Source organism: Clupea harengus, chromosome 25, assembly GCF_900700415.2.
Source record: "Clupea harengus chromosome 25, Ch_v2.0.2, whole genome shotgun sequence".
NCBI lineage: Eukaryota > Metazoa > Chordata > Actinopteri > Clupeiformes > Clupeidae > Clupea > Clupea harengus.
Window position 1 is genome coordinate 9,183,428 of NC_045176.1, and position 18,727 is coordinate 9,202,154.

Consider the following 18,727-nt stretch of genomic DNA (forward strand, 5'->3'; position numbering starts at 1 on the left):
GACTGTCCCTGAATCTCAGGCTGACTAGTCACTAGCCTATCTAGCTAACTACCATCTCTGCAGCACTGCTTAAGTATCTTTAAAGAGGGTAATTTGTGCAGTTGCTTGAGCATTATGTCAATAACCATTCGGACAATGTGCCCTTTGTTGAACTAAGTGGCAGCACGACATTCAATAGCAAGGAAGAGGGTGATGCTGTCTGTTTTGATTTTTTTTATTAAAAAAATAAACTTAATATACATAAAAATGTGTGTAGAAAACACAAAGACCCACCATACGTACACCAAAACTTGTGACACCAATGATGTGTGACATCTGTCCTTCATAATGTGTTCATTTGACTTCACTTGCTCATTGAGTTCATTCGAGTTCGTTTGACTTCACAGCTTGTCTCCTTTTCAAAAGGCAAAAGCCTTCACATGAACGGAAAATAGAAATGAATAATTCTTTCTCAATAGACCACATTACTATTATCAAAAGCCCATCAACCATACATTCTCGTTGCACAGAGATTTCAGAGCACATTTCCAGACTGCTGTACAATACAAGATGACCACCCCTGCTGCTTTCAGCACTAAACTGCCATGACATAGACTGAACACCTTGACACGAGGGCCGTCCTCGGGTACATGTGACACAAATTCGCAACGGAATGTCTAAAAGGCAAACGAAGAGACAAAAAACGATACACTAGTGAACGAAACAACCGCATGTGTGTTCAGAGTCTCTGCTAAAAGTCAAGCATGAAGGTACGGCTCCGTCAAAGCAGGGGTGGGTGTCGTGATGCGCCTCTAGGCCTTGTCCTTTGCTATGTACATGTCAGCTAGCTTCTTAAACTGAGGGCCCCAGTTGCTGAGGTAGTCATAGTCGTGGTCCCCCTCTGTGGGACTTGACCCGAGAGAACTCAGAGACTCGGCGGTGGATCCGTTCCCTTCGTAGGCGTACGTGGCAAGAGAGTCGTACGGCGGGGCGGACGGGTCGTTGTCATTCTGCTGAAGTCTGCCGCCGATGAAGGCTCTGACATCGGTGCACTCCGGCGGCGGGGAGTCCCGGTGGTAGGGGAACAGTATCTCGGGGATGATGTCGCGCCTCTGCTTGCTGCTCTCCATGACCTCGGGGTGGCGCAGCGTGCCGATGTCGAAGGCCTGCGTGTCCTCCTCGCCGCCGCCCTCGTCGTTGTAGCTCACCACGTTGTCGCGCACGTCCTCCTTGGAGATGATCAGAGGCTCTTTTCTTCTCTGCCTTTTCAGAGCAGAAAACAGCACCACGATCACTGCGGAGTACCAGAAGAAATGTAATCAGTACTTACAAGGTCCTTCACATTCTAATCTCCAGTTTCACTTTTCAAGGTGAAGTGAAGGTGAGTGCACTCACTCAATTCATGAAGAAGAAAAAAAACACTCCAGTATCTGTAAGTGTTTCATTATAGATCAATGGATATAATTCAATTCTATTTCATTCATCAAAGCTTAACAACCATCCACTGACATTTTTGATGTGAAAGGTAAGAAGCAATGTCATCTCAATGTATATGAAGGCATAACACCCAATCCCCCAATCCCCCCCCCCCCATTTCTGATCTGACAGTAAACAGAGGAGCACGTAGAGGACTATGTAGGGGAGGCCCAGTGAGCCCCTGCTGCCCCACTCACTGAGAAGGAGGATGATGCAGAGCAGGATGGCCACCAGAGCCCCGGTGCTGAGGCCGGCGGACAGGAGCAGGGCCTCCACGCTGCAGGAGCGCAGGTTCCCGCTGCGGTCGCAGCTGCACACGCGGACGGTCAGCGTACTCGTGCTGCTCTGGACAGGGAAGCCGCTGTCAGAGATGACCACGGGCAGGTAGTAGGCGCTCATCTCGTGCTGCTTGAAGCCACTCCGCTGGGTCAGGATCTGCGCCGTGTTGTCTGACGGACGACAGGAAGCACATGGATTTGGGGTTAAAAGGAGCTGAACTTTTAAAGCAATTCATTCATACCAGTGTCTGAACGAATGAATGCATTATTTTATTCCATTCATATTGTGGGACTTCGGACTGTAAAGAAACACTTGTATGTTTTTTTGTCATTGATTTTTATATGAAAAATAAGAAATGTGTTACTACTGGCACTTTTTTCACTGCAACATGAAAATGTATTCGAAGTGAAACTACATTTACCTTCATTATCACGTATTGTAAAATTTGGATTGTGGGAACTTAAACTGAACACAAACTTGTGTCCAACAAGGGGTTCATCTGTGTCTGTGGCACTGATAGTCTGGATAAGCTGCAAAAAAAGAGAAAATCAAGTTCAATGTATAACCTTCAGAAACATCTGAACAGAATTAACTGAATCAATGAATTTGACTGTACCTGCCCAGCTTTGACATTTTCACAAACAAATGTCTCATAATACATGGCAAATTCTGGGGCATTGTCATTAACATCCAAGACTTTAATGAGCACGGGAACGCGACTCATCTGCTGAGGGTTATCTGAAAGTTGAGCACATGGAGGCAGTTCAATAAAATGTACTTATTGCATTGCCATCTAAAGCACAGCATTTTAAAACCCAAGTTAATATTTCTGAGTTTTGGCTCAGAAGTTGCATTTCACATTAAACATGGCATTACCCTCTGCCACCCTAAATTCATTTCAATTTACTGCTGCCCTACTCATGTTCTTGAGATGGTTCAGTGAGAAAAACTCACTTATTTCAGTAGCAAGCACTGAGATGTTGTGCCATTTCGATAACTCTCGGTCAAGCGGCTGCAGGGCTGTAATTGACCCATCAATTGGGTCTATATAGAAGAGTTTGTCTCGGTTGGTATGGTGGTCTATGGAGTACCTGTGTAAAATAAAGTACATATGCATCGTGATTTCCTTCAATACCATGACACACTGTAAGCCCCAGATGGCTTGTGTCTCAAGAAACGTGATCTTTTGTGCAGCAATGAAGCGGTTTAATCATGGAAAACTTTCAACTGTCTCCATCACGCGCTGCTAACTGCTAAGTGGCTGAGCAGAGGTAGTACCGTCAGCTGCACACAGAGGGTGCTCTTGTAACATGTGAAACTCTGTGAGCACTCCTTACCTGACTTTTTATGCCTTGTTTATTTCTGTTTACTCATCATCAAATTGAATTTGCAAGGAAATGTATCACCAATAAAGTGGATTAATTTGTGAGTTCTACAGTGGGAAATAACCTTGAGCAGAACTTTTAGGTTTGTTACAAACTCATTATGTTCTTGTTACTGTATAGCAGATCTCACAGTTTCCCACTTAGCTTATCCAATTTTGAAGTCTGTTTTTAGTTTAATTTGCAACTGGTAGGAGAAAACATTTAACATTACACCTTAAGTTTATATTACATTCATGAAATATATTATATTATATATTTCATGCTCGTTTGACAGTGCCACCCAATTTGGATTGCCTATCGCTATATAACGCAATAAAACACTAGACAAGAATATAATATTTCGAATGCAAAACTGATAAAAAGATCATACTGAGTGCTCCATTTACGGTTGTTATATTTGCCATGTCGTTGCCATAGTAGGTGCTCTCAAAATAAATTATTATTTCTGTGTCTTGCATTGTACATACTGTATGTCTTGTAAAGCAATATTGTCATTTTGTCTGCGTCAGTGCTTTCGGATCTTCTTCACTTTCTATGTTACATTGTTACATTGTTGCATTGTTACATTGTTGCACTTGTCAATCACTATGGCACATGTGGCAGCTGGAATGTGGAAAAGTTGTTGTGAAGAGTTGCAGTTGTGAAGAGAAAGAGGAGTTTGCGCCGTGTTTTCTCTCTGTCTATTCATATGACTCAGAAGATGGTGAAATGTCCAAAAGGACTGCAGACTATTTTCAAGGCTCCACATTCAAATCGGTTCAGGCCCTCCACTCTTCAGCAGCCACACTGGTCCTTGACACTGTTCAATGCCATTTTATGCGCCTGTCCTTGTTTGTCTCCTAATGCTTCGTTTTGTGCACTCAGAACCAAACTGACATCCTATTTTAAAGGTTAACTGTCTTGCTGTTACTACAGCACTACAGACACACGTTAAATCAATTACTTTTTTTGTATATTTTTTCGTCTCTAAGTATCCTCCCAAGTCTTTTTAGACAGATGTGTCTGCAATAATCAGATGGCACCCACCTCACAGGATGATGAGGGCCGTCTGGGTCCCAGGCTGTGACCTTTCCGATGGTGTTGCCTCGGGCCGTGTCCTCTCGAACCTCCAGAACATATGGTGACAGGCTGAACACCGGAGGCTCATCCACATCCTGGGTTGTGATCTTAACCGAGGCCGTGTCCCTGAAGGGGCCAAGGGACGAGTAGCGGTGGTCCAGTTTTGTGTTGTTCACCTCCACCTTTATGCTGTAGACCCTCTGTCGCTCATAGTCCAGTTTCTGAAGGGATGGAACAGCAGGCTGTCAGGCCAAAACCCACAGTACAGTACAACCGCAATACTGATTAAGGTGTCTAGGAGGAATTATATAACATGATATGCGGATATAACACGATATCTGCACAGTATGGTAGTGCTTGTATGTTGCACACAAGTAAACTAAATATGGGAAACAGAAAGTGATTTTTGGTCTGCTGCTTTCTTTTCCATGTGTTTACTTAATTCCTTTTTTATGATGACCTTCAAGCTCACTATTCTCCCATGACAATGATTGCCTGCCATTGATTCGGCCTCAAATAATCCACAAAATGTCCCCCACATATGAAGGTGGATGTTTCTTTTTCCATTATAGGATTGGATCAGGCTCTGACTGATGGACACTTGGTTTACACAGACAGCTAGTGGCTGTTGATATGGCACCATGATAAGCCATGTGTGTTTGCAGGGCCAGTTTACCTTTTTTACCATGATGATCCCCTCCTGTGTAATTCTGTCAGTGAGGATGTTAAAAAAGTCCTTCCCATCTCCATCTATAATGCTGTACTCCAACTCAGCGTTCTCTCCCTCGTCACCGTCTTTGGCTTTAATCCGTCCGACCGTGGAGCCAATTTCAGCCGATTCAAGGGTGCTGAGATGGTAAGAACCTTAAAAAAAACGAGGCGAAAAAAAATGGTTGTAATGCAATGGTTCTGAAAGGATGTGTCTGCTTGTTGTCAATGGTTTTTAGTCATGTTCTAGTGTAAATACTCATACCGGTATGTAAGTGATCCTCTCAAGTTAAAACTTACTGGATGAGAATCGTGGTGGACTATCGTTTACATCTGTCAGGATGATATTGACTGTGGTTGTCCCAGAGAGACCACCTATTTGCCCTGCCATGTCTTTGGCCTGAATGACCACCTGATACTTCTCCCGTACCTCCCGGTCCATGTTGGGTAAGGCTATTTTGATCCACCCTAAATGGCAAAATGCACAATGCACCATAAATACACCAGAAAAATGTAAATTGTCATATACTGTATCTAGTGAACAACAAAGTCAATATCAATACCAAAGTATCAATATCAATACTAAAGAAAAAAAGCAGAATATACTTGAAAAAAAGCTTGCTCATGTAAAAGCCATTGTGAAAATGTGAAATATGGGAATGTTCATAAATGAAAGTTCACAAACATGTACTTCGTCTAGATAGCTATGTAGTATTGCACACCAACTCCCCATAGCCATAGTGAGTTAAACTTATTCTCCGAGGCTTTAGGCTCGGGATGAAAAACGCGACTGTCAGATCTGTGTTCCCGCTCATGCCTCCTTGTCAACACGGCCAGGGGCTCAGGGACACACGTCAACTGTGGGCCCGTCTTGTTCCATATGTTCTGCACACTCACCTGTGTCAGGCTCCACCGAAAAGTATGGCTGACCTTGCAGGATGCTGTACACAAGCTTGGCACTGTTACCATACGAGGAGTCGTCGGCATCTGTGGCGGTGACTTGCAAGACCGGAGTACCTGGAGAGCGAAGGCAAATATGAAATGAAATGAAACTGCTGACGAAGACTGTCATCGTTCCCCTCTCTAGTTTATTTCATCCAGTTCATCATATCACGATACCGCATGCAACTTTTCCCAAGAAGAGATGAGGCCAAATCTCTCCTCTGTGTTTGGGATTTCTGTGTTGTTCATTTTCATTTTCATCTTGAGGGGAGTAATGAGACATTTTTTTACAGAACCTCATCTTTAGTAGCATTTTACCATAGAAAAGAAGAAATGTAAGTGGTTTATGACAATGTTTTTTGGAAGCACACAGCTATTTAAGGACAAAGTCTGACAGAAAATAAACAGCCATCGTGGTGAAGAACATAATTAGTTTTTCTCCAAGGTGAGCTCACACAGAGACGGTTGGCACCGTGTTTTTGAGTTGAGTTAGAGCAGTAGGAGTTATCTTTATTACATTGCCAGGAAACAGCATGACACTTTTTAAATATGCATAGGCTATCTATCTTCAGTACTTTCAGTCACACCACCATGTGACAGACTTGGATGTCAGTGCTTAGCCTCTCCCCTATGATTTTGTCTGATTGTCGTGATTGATGAGCTTGGAATTAGAATGAGATGTAAAATAGATAGGAAATGTGATGGGGAGTAAAAAAATACAGCGCCTCAGTGCATGAGTGTGTAACTGTTCTAGAAACGGTGTGTTTTTGTGCAAATGGGAAATAAATATAAATGCACGCATATTATACAGGGTAGGCAGGACAGTAAAGGAGGTAGCAGCCGCATCCCAGCGTTCAGATTACTGTGATTTTGTTCTAGTTCATTTTTCATTCAGAGATGCGCTCAGACAAACTGCCAAACTCACAGAGGCTTCAGCACATCAATTTGATATAGCCCACGGAAAACACGGATGGAAACACTGTTAAACACGGAAAACTCCCCACGTACAGGTAAACATGTTCCACATTCTGTCTCCCTGTCCTATTTATAGCCTGTGTCTCCAGGATCACACTTGGCAGTGTCTTTGTAAGATCTTCTGGTCGTGTTTTTGGCCATCAGGAGGAACTCTAATGAGCTGGACTATATCAGCCTGTTTCTACATAATGTTACAAAATGACAAGACATTCCAATCCAGTGCTGCATCAAGCAAAGCAAATAAATGAACAAACGAACCAAGTGTCTTTTGGGGGGTCTCAATAAAAAGGTTCTGTAGATTTCCTTGAGCTGTATTTCAGACCACAAACACACATTCATTCCCTTTCTCTGAAAACAGTTGAAGTTATGGTGTAACTCTGCATTCAACCTGACTGGTTACAGGTATAGCCGATAGTGTATAAACCTATCTTTGCAAAAGATCTTACAATAGCGGATCATATCAGTCTTTAGAATGACTCACTTGAATAAACAGGTCTATGATATTATGAGATATTAATGCTATCACATGATATTATCTCATTTTAGCTAAAGCTTCAGTTATTCAGTGCACAGTGTGTGGGTCAAAGCATATCCATAAACGTTAAAGCATTGCGAATTATTCCACAACAATGCCAGGACATTGACCTGAAATGACCACCACAACAAAGGCTGTTGTGGAAGCCTCACATCCTATAGTACTCTTCTTGTTCCCCTTTAACACTCTCCTCACGCTTCACAAGGCCTGTCAAAAAAAATGAAAATCTCAAAGCCAAAGTCATGAAACTGTGTTTGACCTTGTAGGGCCCCCAGTGACAGCCAAAATCCCACTGTTCACGGCACAAAAAGAAAATACTATCGTAAAAAAAAAACAGAGAAAGACGCACTTACCGACAGCCGTCATTTCAGGGATACTTGCTGTGTAGGTGGCCTTGGCAAACTTCGGCTCATTGTCGTTGATATCATGGATTTTGATAATGAATTCGGTTTGAGGCTCCAGGGGCTGGTTTGTCCTTGTGTTAACAGCCGTAACTTGCAGCGTGTAATTGGCTTTTTCTTCCCTGTCCAACTTCTTGATGGCTTGCAGATCTCCCGTGTTTTCGTCTATCTGAAATATAGTCCCTGCTCCTTCTCCGGTGAGAACGTAGCGCACGGTCCCATCAAGTCTGTCCATATTTGATTGAAGCTGTGTACACAGGAAAGAAATTCATAAATGAGACACGGATGTAGATGTAGAGATTGTGGAACACAAAATTAAGCTCATTTAATTCAACAGTTTACTAAGAGGCCGGGTCTAAGAAGAGACAGGATGAGTCATTCAACACAACATGCTCTGCACTATGTCTCTGTCGCTCTGACCCATCTGTAACACCCAAGAAGAAAGCATGGAGAAAGTACAGGTCGTTACACTTTTTCAGGGCAATTAAACTACTGTTGTTCCTTTTAAGAACAGCCCTGTAAATAGAAATAAAATGGAACCGATGGAAAGCACTCCAGGAAAGAACACTACTCCATGGGGACGCGGGATTTCTAGAAAATAGCCCAATGAAACACCAATGACGCTTTTAGGCCGTTTGAGATCTGTGCTCCCAACTGCAATGCACTTCTGTTTCTAAAAATGTAACCGCTAATGCTTTCCAAAAAATCAAACTGACTTTTCTATGATGGGATATCTGAACATAACAAAGACATTTAACATTGGAGTTGATGGGCTCTAGTTTGAAGAAATATTATATTCAGCTTCCACCTATTGCAATACAATGCATACATATGTTTTTTACGCATATACATACGTGTTACATAGTTTACTGACCTAATAAAACCTTCACTGTGGCCTTAAAAAACTATGAATAAAATATTGGCTGTGAAAAGCCAATCTTGAAAAGCCATCATCTGATCATCAAAATCCAATATGGCAGCCACATCAATTAGGTTGACATGACAAGTTGGCATGTCTCTGCCTTGGGACCTTCCACTGTACTACGGTATGAATTTTTTAAGGCAAACACACCAACAGTTATCAGCCAAAATGCATATCCTCTTATTCTTTATATAACCTAACTTCCTGTTTGGTTGCTTCGCCGCTTTCAAAAATCGAAAAGCAAACAATTTTGACTTCTGTGAGGCTTGGTTGGAGGGTTAACTGTGCCAATTTTCGTGAAGATTGGACAAAATTTGTGGCCTGTGAAAACGTGTTAATGTGTTTGGTAAATATGGCAGAAAATACTGATCTAAGAAATCTAACGGTACCTCATTTTTGAAAATTGGCCATATGGTTCAAAAGCTATGTGCAGAAACGCACCTCCAACTGGGACCTGTGGCACTAGAGTGATCGAGGCATATGGAACTTGGTGAAAAGTATAAGGGGACTGTCAACAATCAGTGTGCCAAATTTCAAAACTTTTGACCATACGGTTCTAGGGGCTGCGATGGCAGAGGAAAGAAGAAGATGAATATGAAAAGGTAGAAACTCAATGAGCTCCAATTAGCTGTCCAGTCCCAAGCTAATAGCATATGGGGTTATTAATACTATCATTAACAGTTGTGCAATGGATAGCCCACAAGCTGCGTTCAACACATTAGGCAACCAGGGTGGTGGTGTGAGTAATATGCCAAGTGATCCTTTTCCCCCCTGCTGCGTATAATAGGAAAATGCATAATACATAGGATAATGTATAACTGTGGTGCATAAGCAAAGCCAATGCAGAGGCAGCTACTGTGTGCTAAGATAGCATGTGGAGGCATTCATTGTTCTTAATTTAATTGATGTTAATTTCCCCTCCTTCATTAACACACTTGTGTTTCTTTTTAAACATTGTACTTTGTGTTAATGAATGTGTTATACAGTCTTTAAATACCCATAGTGTTACTGTTTGGTCACACATGAATGTTAAAGTTAGGTGTTTTTGTGAAACTATTACTTTCATGAGAGATGGATCATTTATATTTTGATCAGTTTTTCAATTATGTTTTCATCTTTTTCAATTTGTGGAAACTAGCTGCATTTGCAAATAGTGAGGAAATGTAACCTTTTCCTAAGACAATCTTCTAAAACAATTTTTTTCTTTCATTCTGATGTTAACATACAATCTTCGCACCCATTCTTATTTGATCATCATGGTTAACCCTTTATGCTGTTGCCAAGAGTTGCAGTGCTTTAGTGGTGGTTTGTAACCCTCAAGGCAGCACAAATCCTCAGAAACACATGTGAAGATATGTCCTTCCTGACTTGATGAGCATCAGGGTGTCAATCATGTTGGCTGAAGATTGGCGGAAAATTGTGTCTATCACGTTGGCTGAAGATTGGCCGAAAATTGTGACTATCATGTTGACTGAAGATTGGCTGAAAATTGTGTGTATCATGTTGGCTGAAAAGTGGTTGAAAGTTGTGTGCACCTACATGCTTCCTAGAAATGTTTACAATTCATCAACATCAGCAAGAAAGAGAAAACAGATGTTGGTACAAAATCCCATACACACTCCATCATAGAACTAACATAGAAATGTTAAACAGAAACATGTCGTTGCAGATGTCATATAGTGTCAAAACAGTTGCCATGGCATGCGACGTGTCAGTGATAAGCCTAACCAGTACAGAGATCACCATATAAATGAAAATAATGAAGGAGGCAGAGGTTGAGGCTCCACAGATCTCCACAGTGCAAAGTGAGGTGGAGCTGTCTCCGTCAAGTCTACACATTTCTCAAAGCCAATGTGGATGGTGGGGCATGTAAGAGCACATAAGAGGGCGGGTGCTGCTGTCACGTACTTCAGAGCTGTCAGGATCATCGCTGGAGAAAGATGCACTGATGTCTTATGACACCATGTGAAAGCCCCCGTCTCACCTCTTGGCATGGAAGCAGTATCAGAGCAACGGGAGAGTTGAGAACCAAATGACATTGGCAAATCCCTCACAAGGTGTTCTATTTCAAACATCAATGTTCTCAATGCAGTATACAAACTCTGTTACGCATATGCTGTGGCCTTGCTTTGTTTTTTGTGCTTGTCAACAGTCTCAAAACTAGTCAATTAATGTAATGCACATAGTGTCATTATATCCACTTAAATGATGACATGTAATTTAATTGACATCATGAGTAGTTAAGAAGGTTTGAATTGATATGCACAAAATCATGTGAGGGTGAAAATTAAATGGGAAGGAAACACAACCATGTACTTTCCTATGTCATATATATCACTTCTCTTAGAAGACTCTACTGGTGAGTGTAGCATGACCTAATTAATGCCGGGTAAGACTTGGAGACTCATTCATCAAATGTGTTTGACATCACGATGTGCCAGAAAAATTCTTGAAGCCATTAACAGAAATGGAGGGACTCTACTGTATGTCCAATCATGGAAAGAGGACCTGGAACCATCCCAACGCATTACTATTTTCATCTTAGTAATTGAAAAACCATCATAGTGATAAATCAATGTCTAAAATATGGTTTGAAAAGCAAAGACCTGGCTCTCAGCATGAAACTGTGCGCCAATTGTCGATTAGCAACCAAACATGGAAGGTAAAGTTAGAATATTTACGGAAAGATTGATATATTAAAATGCAGTTTGATGACACCCCACTGGCCTGAATTACAATTCTGTTGGGTCTTACCACCTGGTCCGGGGAACGCTAATGCAAGTCAAAACTGGTAGTGAAACATTCTTAGCCGCCTTGCCTCCCTGCCTGCCTCTCCTCTCCTATCGCCTCTTTCTCTCCATCCCTCCCTGCTTATCATTCTTTGAAAATATTTAAGCCTCGGTGACTGTGTAATTCATATTTGCACTGCTTCACATCCCTTTGATGATACCATAGAGTATAGAGTGATGGAGGCCAAAATGAAAAGCAGGATGTCAAACCTCATCCTGCTCACCCGAACCATATGTCTAACCCCAATGACTCATGAGGAAAGTTGTGGATTTGACAGGTACTATGCAACAGTAAAGAAAAACTATCATATATTTGTTTCTATGAAGGAAGTATCAAAGAAGCATTAATGCATTTTTATATAATGCATTAAAAAATGTGGTTATTTAAGGCGGATTATAATACTTGGGATCAGCCTCATACATGCTTTACATCACACAGATGAAATACAATAAAATAAGAGCTCTCTTATAGATAACATTTTGCATCATTTTACTAAATCATCGCATACATAGGAAAAAAATGTATTGCAATGAAAAACAACACGCATATACACACTTTGAAATTTTGGAACCCTTCGAATGGGTCCAAGAGATCTTGTGTACTGCTTGTTTGCTAGACTATTAGCCAGTGTCCAGTGATAATGGGTGCATGCATGCATGTATACAGGCCTACATACTTTACCCACATACACCTACATACATACACATAGTCTCAATAACACCATTGCCTTTGTCTTGCCTCACCTTGCCAACATATTGGTATTCATTTGCTGTATACTCCTCCATCAGGTAGAACTGGTTCCACATCCAGCCCCTCTTGAACCTGTGCAGTACTTTCCCATCTTTGCCCTCTATGTTGTCCAGCTTCATGTTCCTAATGCTGCTGGGCGTTGGCTGCACCAGGGTGCTCAGGTGGGAGACGAGGAGCAGGGCGAGCAGCGGGAGGAAGCGATTCATCATCATTACATCGATCAATCCACAAGACGTCCGTTAGACCCCCGTTGAATAATCTAATGAGGGAGCTCGTAGGGAGAGGCGAGTGAGAGAAGAGAGGCTGGCAGCGTGAGGGAATCTGACATTGTAGTCCTTGCTTTGATCTCCTCTCAAAAGCCTGCAAAGAAAATCCAAGCGGAAAAACATGAGCTCCTGATGAATGGCAACAGTTGCCTGTCAAGATCTATCAGCCACACAAACAGCTATTAGTTGCCTCTCTCTGACCGGATTTCAACGATGATTATGGCAGGGAGTTGAGAATGGAGTCACATTTTGTTTGTTGGTAGCATACGCTTAAATTTGACATCCTCTACAAAACGTATTAAAAAGTAGCCCTTCCTGATATCTGGGCTGAAGTACGGTCAAACATGCCAATTATGCCGACCACCCTCCAATTTAATGTTGTTTCCAGTATAGTTCTTCTCTCTTTGTTAAATCAGTCAGTTATACAGATGTAGTGATTGATTGATCTTCTTACTTATCATATTACTTTGTATTTCAATTCACTTTTTAATCAATATGTTATGCCCTCAGCAGCCTCTAAAAGCACTGTTTTAAATATACATGCTATATAATCCATATGTAGAGTGCTGTATAATACATAATATATCCATTGTCCCCAATGACTCACTGGCACGGCTTCAACATCGGAAATGTTTATATTTTCCCATGCGGAAGTGATTCAGAACTGTGAGAATAATCATTTCTATTCACCCTGTGCCCTACAACTCTCTGGCCTTCATGCTTCGAGAATAAGCTTAATTATGCTTGACATCCAACAACACTACCATGGACAGCTTGAATGTGCAGCAACATAATGTTTCAATCATTTATTAAATCATCAGTTGATTTCTCTTTGTGACATGGTTCGGGGGTGAAGCGACATTGTGAATGCAATGACGTGTGAAGCACTGCTGTCTTCAGGACAACATATACACCAAAGATGTTAGAAAAAAGCCCTCAGGTCTTTTGATTGCACATTGTAACTGTGAGCATGATGTCACTGCAGGAATCTCTTTTTCACAGAGCTGTGCATTATAGGCCTATAAAACACAAAGACACTGAATGACTTCATCAACAGAAGAAAGGTTGTTTGGTGATTAAGTTATAGTATAGCTGTGTTCAAAAATACAGCTTGGAGGGTTGTCTTGGAGGAGTCTTTGTTGTTCCTGGTGGGGCAGGTGCTTTGTAAGTTTACTTAATTGAAAAGACAGCCCTGATATAAACAAAAAGGACGGACTAGTTTGCTATCTGGCTATAATCCAGTCTATTTGTCGGCCCTATTGCAAATCAGGAAACAAGGGTAAAACCTTAGCTTTAGCTAAATGTTATAGTAGTGAATGGTTTCTCATTTAATTGTTATACAATGGCACATAAATGTTTATTGTAAGTTCAGCTATAATGTGAGTTTTAGGATTATGGATCCATGGTCAAGTCTAGTGTTGTCTGTGGAACAATGTTCACATGCTGAAGGTCTCCAGAAGAGAGTGGGTAGCCATTCCGAAGCATACCAGGGCCTGTGGATAGCCTTGTAGCATGCTGTGTATATCCACTGTTCATGAGAGGACTTCTTTTGTGAAGTACTTAAGTGCATTTAAAAAAATCATATCCAATCAGTAGACTACTTAAACCTGGGACTTTCTTTCCATATGCTTGATTCTCCAATGGTGTGATGGCCTTGTATTGCTGACACATCAGAGAACAGAAGCGCAGTTGGCATGATTGTGTGTTCAGAGTGAGGGAAATATGTGCCTATCACTGTTGCTTTTTGAAATAATATGCACAGTACTTCACAGTGCTGTTGACATCATTGTTAATTCAGTCTCATGCCTCCAGCCTGCATAAAACCAACTCCCTATTGTAACAATTAATCCAGTTTGATTGTTATTATGATTGAACGTTTCAATTATCATTTCAAGCCTTTCCAAGAATGTCATTAGCATAGTGGATATTAATCCAGGATGCATGGTGCATAGCAAGCAGAACTGCAGACTGGAAATACCTGACAGCTAATGAATTTCTGATGGCAAGAACTCAGTGAGTTAGCGTGTAGAGAGTAAGCACAGGCTCAGCTATTTGAGAAACATTGAGTCTGACGCTGACTCTTCTGCTTTTCAAACTGCTGAATACCTATTCTTAACTGCAGTCTTGGTTATTATCAACTTAATTAATTTCAACTTTTTTTTAAATGTTATCTAACAATGCATTTCAGAAACTAGAAATGTTTTTTTTTAAACCATAAACTGATAGACCATATTTATGACAGGTATAATGTGAGGTCTCAATGTAATAAACATCAGATTTGAAAAATAAATAAATAAAAAACACACACTCTAGGGACACAAACACATTGGATGCAGGCAATAGTATGTGACTGTTCTGGATAAATGAAGCTAAAACACAACCATCCCACACCCTACTTTTTTCCCTAAAGTACCCACACATAGTGCGTCAGGTGTCTGGCAAGTAGCCCAACTTCATCACCAGTGAGAGAGGTGTTTAATCTGCCTCCAAGCCCACTCGTGCACCGGTGGGTGGGTGGAGGGCCAGTCGTTCTTCCGAACGCCACCCCTTGCGGCTGTCACCACTTGGGGGAGCCCAAGACCTGCCTTCCTGCCTGCTCTGCCTGGCAACCCCCATGGCTCCGTCCCACCCCCCACCCCCCAGCCTCTGTCCATCCATCTCGCCACCTCTCACACAGGATGGCTTTCACAGCTGGCCTCTCCTCTGAAATATTCATGTCATGTCCTCTTTGTTTTGAAACTTTGATACAGATCAGATACACTGCATGTTGATGGCTCGCCCTGCAGGAGCGCCTTTGATTCCAGCACCGGTCCACAGAATCAAGGCAGTCATTTGAATAAAAGATAATTAGACCTAACAGGTTGCAGGATTTGATTTATTTTAGTTCAATGGTTTCATGTTTCAGTTCTTGAAGGAGTAAGAGGCGGGGTGTTTGGTTTGCTTGGAATGATCCGATAATGAAAGAAACATTGATGTAATAAACAGCATTACGTGAGTATTTTATATGGGGAAATATGTCATGAAATGTCTCTATAATGACAGACCATACATAACACAACCATATGAAGTCTGTTTCTCTGCTGGTTTCATTTCAGCTGTCTGTTCTTTGCCCGGATGTACTGATACTGTTAAACACTAAGCTGTGTTTCATTACTTTCAGCTACAGACATGTATTTAATGTGCTACCCTCTTGGCTCATTTACAGCAGCTTAAGAGTGTGATGTTAATATCGTATTACACCACCACCAAAAATAAATTGATTGTCACTGACTTTTATCTCATTATGAAGGCAAACTGCCTTGCTTGTGATCCTACTATTCAGGAAGGCAGAGTGTGATCAGGGCCCTGAATGAGGGCGCGGGGAGTTTATCTAGTGATTTATCTCCATGGTGAAAGGCAATTAAACGTATGACACAAGCTGAGAGAGTGTATGTGTGCACTTAAATTTGTGTAGAACATTATTGCCATGATGTGAACGCAGATCCAAAATCACATCATGCCGTCCAAATCACAAAAAAAAACATGAATTTAAGATTAATGTAATGCTGGCGTTGTTGATTAATCTTAAGGCATATAACAGCTATCCCAGAAGATGAGAAAATGACCTGACATCAGCATATTACATACGAAGTTCATATACTGACTGATATAGCAGTTAATAATGAAAAAACATAATTATACACACAGTGGTAATGGCAGTTAATGCTTACAGGAAAAACAGTCAACAGCTATCACCTTAGTGGGCTTTGACACAGCACCAGACTGTGCGCAGCTCATATTCACTGTTCTAACTGCCACACTGAATCTAATCCCACCGGGGGCTGAGGCTCCCTAGCAGAAAGGTGCAGTCATCTTGCTAAAGCCTCTGCTGTGCACAGTGTTAACAGATTGCAATGTTTGTCCCCCGTATTTGTACAGTAAAACCCTGGGTAGGTCTTGGAGAGGAGAGACAGTGACTGACGCATCAAAGCATTTGCCATCCCAGAGTTCCATATCCCCCCAACAAGGAAGATCAAACACAAACACCTCTAAGCGTGCTCTTAGAAATTGAGCTCACTGAAATGCATGTGTGTTGATTTCACGGAATAACAGTAAACTCGAGACACCAGGAGACATAATTCCAAGGGGACATGTTCTGCATGTACAACAGTGTGGCTGAAGTTCATGTCTATTAATAACATCCTCCGGGTTTTTGTCATATACCTTTTTGAAGTTGTTTGATATTATTCCTGCTGTTGTCTAATAAGGTATATGGCTATTTTAATATCATGCAAGAAAAAACGTGTGTTTTTATACATGATAATGTATGAGTACATTAATAATCATTTCTGATTGATGCACTACTAATATGAAGTGTTACTGATGATATGACTGACACACTGATAGTTGATAAATAAACATTGACATTTAAAAGTGATGTACAAATGTATTAGGCATTTAGTTATATGATTTTTGTATTATAATTTTGTAATCTTATCCTTACAGGCAAAGTTTTAAATTGAATTCACTTGACAGCAACTCTTGTCAATCTATATGCAGTGAACACAGCGGGTTCAAAGTATACCATAGACAGCACAGTACAACAGAAGAGGCATATCGGCTATATTGTCACATGTAGGTCACTCCTACCTTACAAAAAGATCCTCTGTCCCTCTGAATGCATATCATCTATCCTCATTTAAGAGCTGAGCTGGGGCTTTCGCTCGCCTCTTGGCAGTGCTAGGATTCCGACACTGACTACAGTTATATGCACAAGCCCAGCTGCTTCTTCCACTCGCTCTCGCTCCCTCTCTTACTCTCCTGCCTGCCTGCCTCCTCCCTCCCTGCTTCTCTTCTTCACTCACCCGTTCCCTCTCCCTCTCCCTCTCTCTCTCTCTCTTTTTTTTTTTTTTTTTACCTCTGTGCACCATGCCATGCTCTGCAAGACAAGGAAGCAGGGGTTCAGAGGAGCTGTCTCTGATTGGCTGCCTTTCACTGGACTGTGATTAGTAGGAAAGGAAGAACAGGGGGAGAGACACTTCTGTCGACTGCACATTGCAAACTGTCATTGACGAAGCCCATGAAATGAGGGCGAGATTTGGAGCTACTGAGTGGTTAAATGATAGGCTACAGTACAGAGCTGTGGTGTGTGAACCATCTCATGGTACAGCTGGGTGTCAGTGGGTCTTAGTCAAAAGCAGCCAACTGCAATTTCCTATACTGCACCACTTTTGATACGAATAATACATTTTCTTGATGATAGGTATAGAAATGCCAGTAGGGTGACATCCACAGGCAACCTTTTTCAACCTTCTTTTCTCCCTTTTGACTAATCCCTAATCCATGCTTTTTTTCCATGTCACTGCAGTTGATAAGAGTCAGACACAGAAAACCTGTATTATTGCCCAACATGAAATACAACCTGACTAAATCAAGTGAAATTGAGGTTCAAAACTGTGTAAACACAGGTCTTATTTATCCCTTTCTTTCCTGTGTAAATCAAGCTGTTTTCATAAACACTTTATATGTCCATTTAAATTATTCACAATATGGTACTCCAAGAGAAGGTGGTTCATATATGTTTCATGTTAAAATTATTTATGATATACCATGTCTCTCCTCCAAATCACAAGTTATGACAAACATGTTAGGTTGTTCTATCCCTGAGTACTGTGTGTCTCTACTAACTATCTAACATCTTGGGACATAAAGGTTAAACTCTCACACAAACTTCATGAGGGAAGGTAAAGAGATAGAAAAAAATCAAGGTTCTCAGCGAAGCTTTACAAAGTAATGATTATTGGCACCTCACTTATGTTTATCACCACAGGAGGTTAATTGTGTTCATACTGGAAAAAAAGGAAAGTCCTCAAGTCTCTGTGTTAAACTCTCAGAGTATTTTTAGAATGTGCCTCCTTGTCAGACACTTGAGAAAATAGGTTTAATAGGCAAGATTGAGCTCATGTGTAATTATCTAAAATGTGTTTGGTATTTTTCTTGCCTTCAAACTTTATCTTCTGAAATCATATAAATATATAAATCATATAATATATGAGCACCACATGCAATGATCCTTTATTACATTCAGCAGATATAACAATTCACATATTCAAAGGATACATGTCTTGCTGCAGGTGGAATGTGTCCACATGACATCTGTGATTTCCTAGAAACTGTAGCGGTTGTGAAAATCAGCAAAGACCACAGCATATGTTCAATATCTTCAACCTCTGCCATGCAAGGATCCTGCATTACCGCAGGATTAAAACAGGAGATAGATC

At 41.2% G+C, this 18,727-nt stretch overlaps 1 protein-coding gene across 1 annotated transcript; it reads right to left on the minus strand.

The window, feature by feature from the left end:
• Positions 1–200: 200 nt before the first annotated feature.
• Positions 201–17,825, minus strand: cdh10a (cadherin 10, type 2a (T2-cadherin)). The gene is made up of 12 exons (XM_012827801.3): positions 17,097–17,825; positions 12,195–12,561; positions 7,692–7,986; positions 5,784–5,903; positions 5,187–5,354; positions 4,855–5,042; positions 4,146–4,399; positions 2,689–2,825; positions 2,351–2,472; positions 2,156–2,264; positions 1,653–1,904; positions 201–1,273 (listed from the first exon to the last, which is right to left on the minus strand). The coding sequence occupies exons 2-12, from the start codon at positions 12,411–12,413 to the stop codon at positions 792–794; spliced, it is 2,346 nt and encodes a 781-aa protein (XP_012683255.2). The 5' UTR covers positions 12,414–12,561; positions 17,097–17,825; the 3' UTR covers positions 201–791.
• Positions 17,826–18,727: the final 902 nt, after the last annotated feature.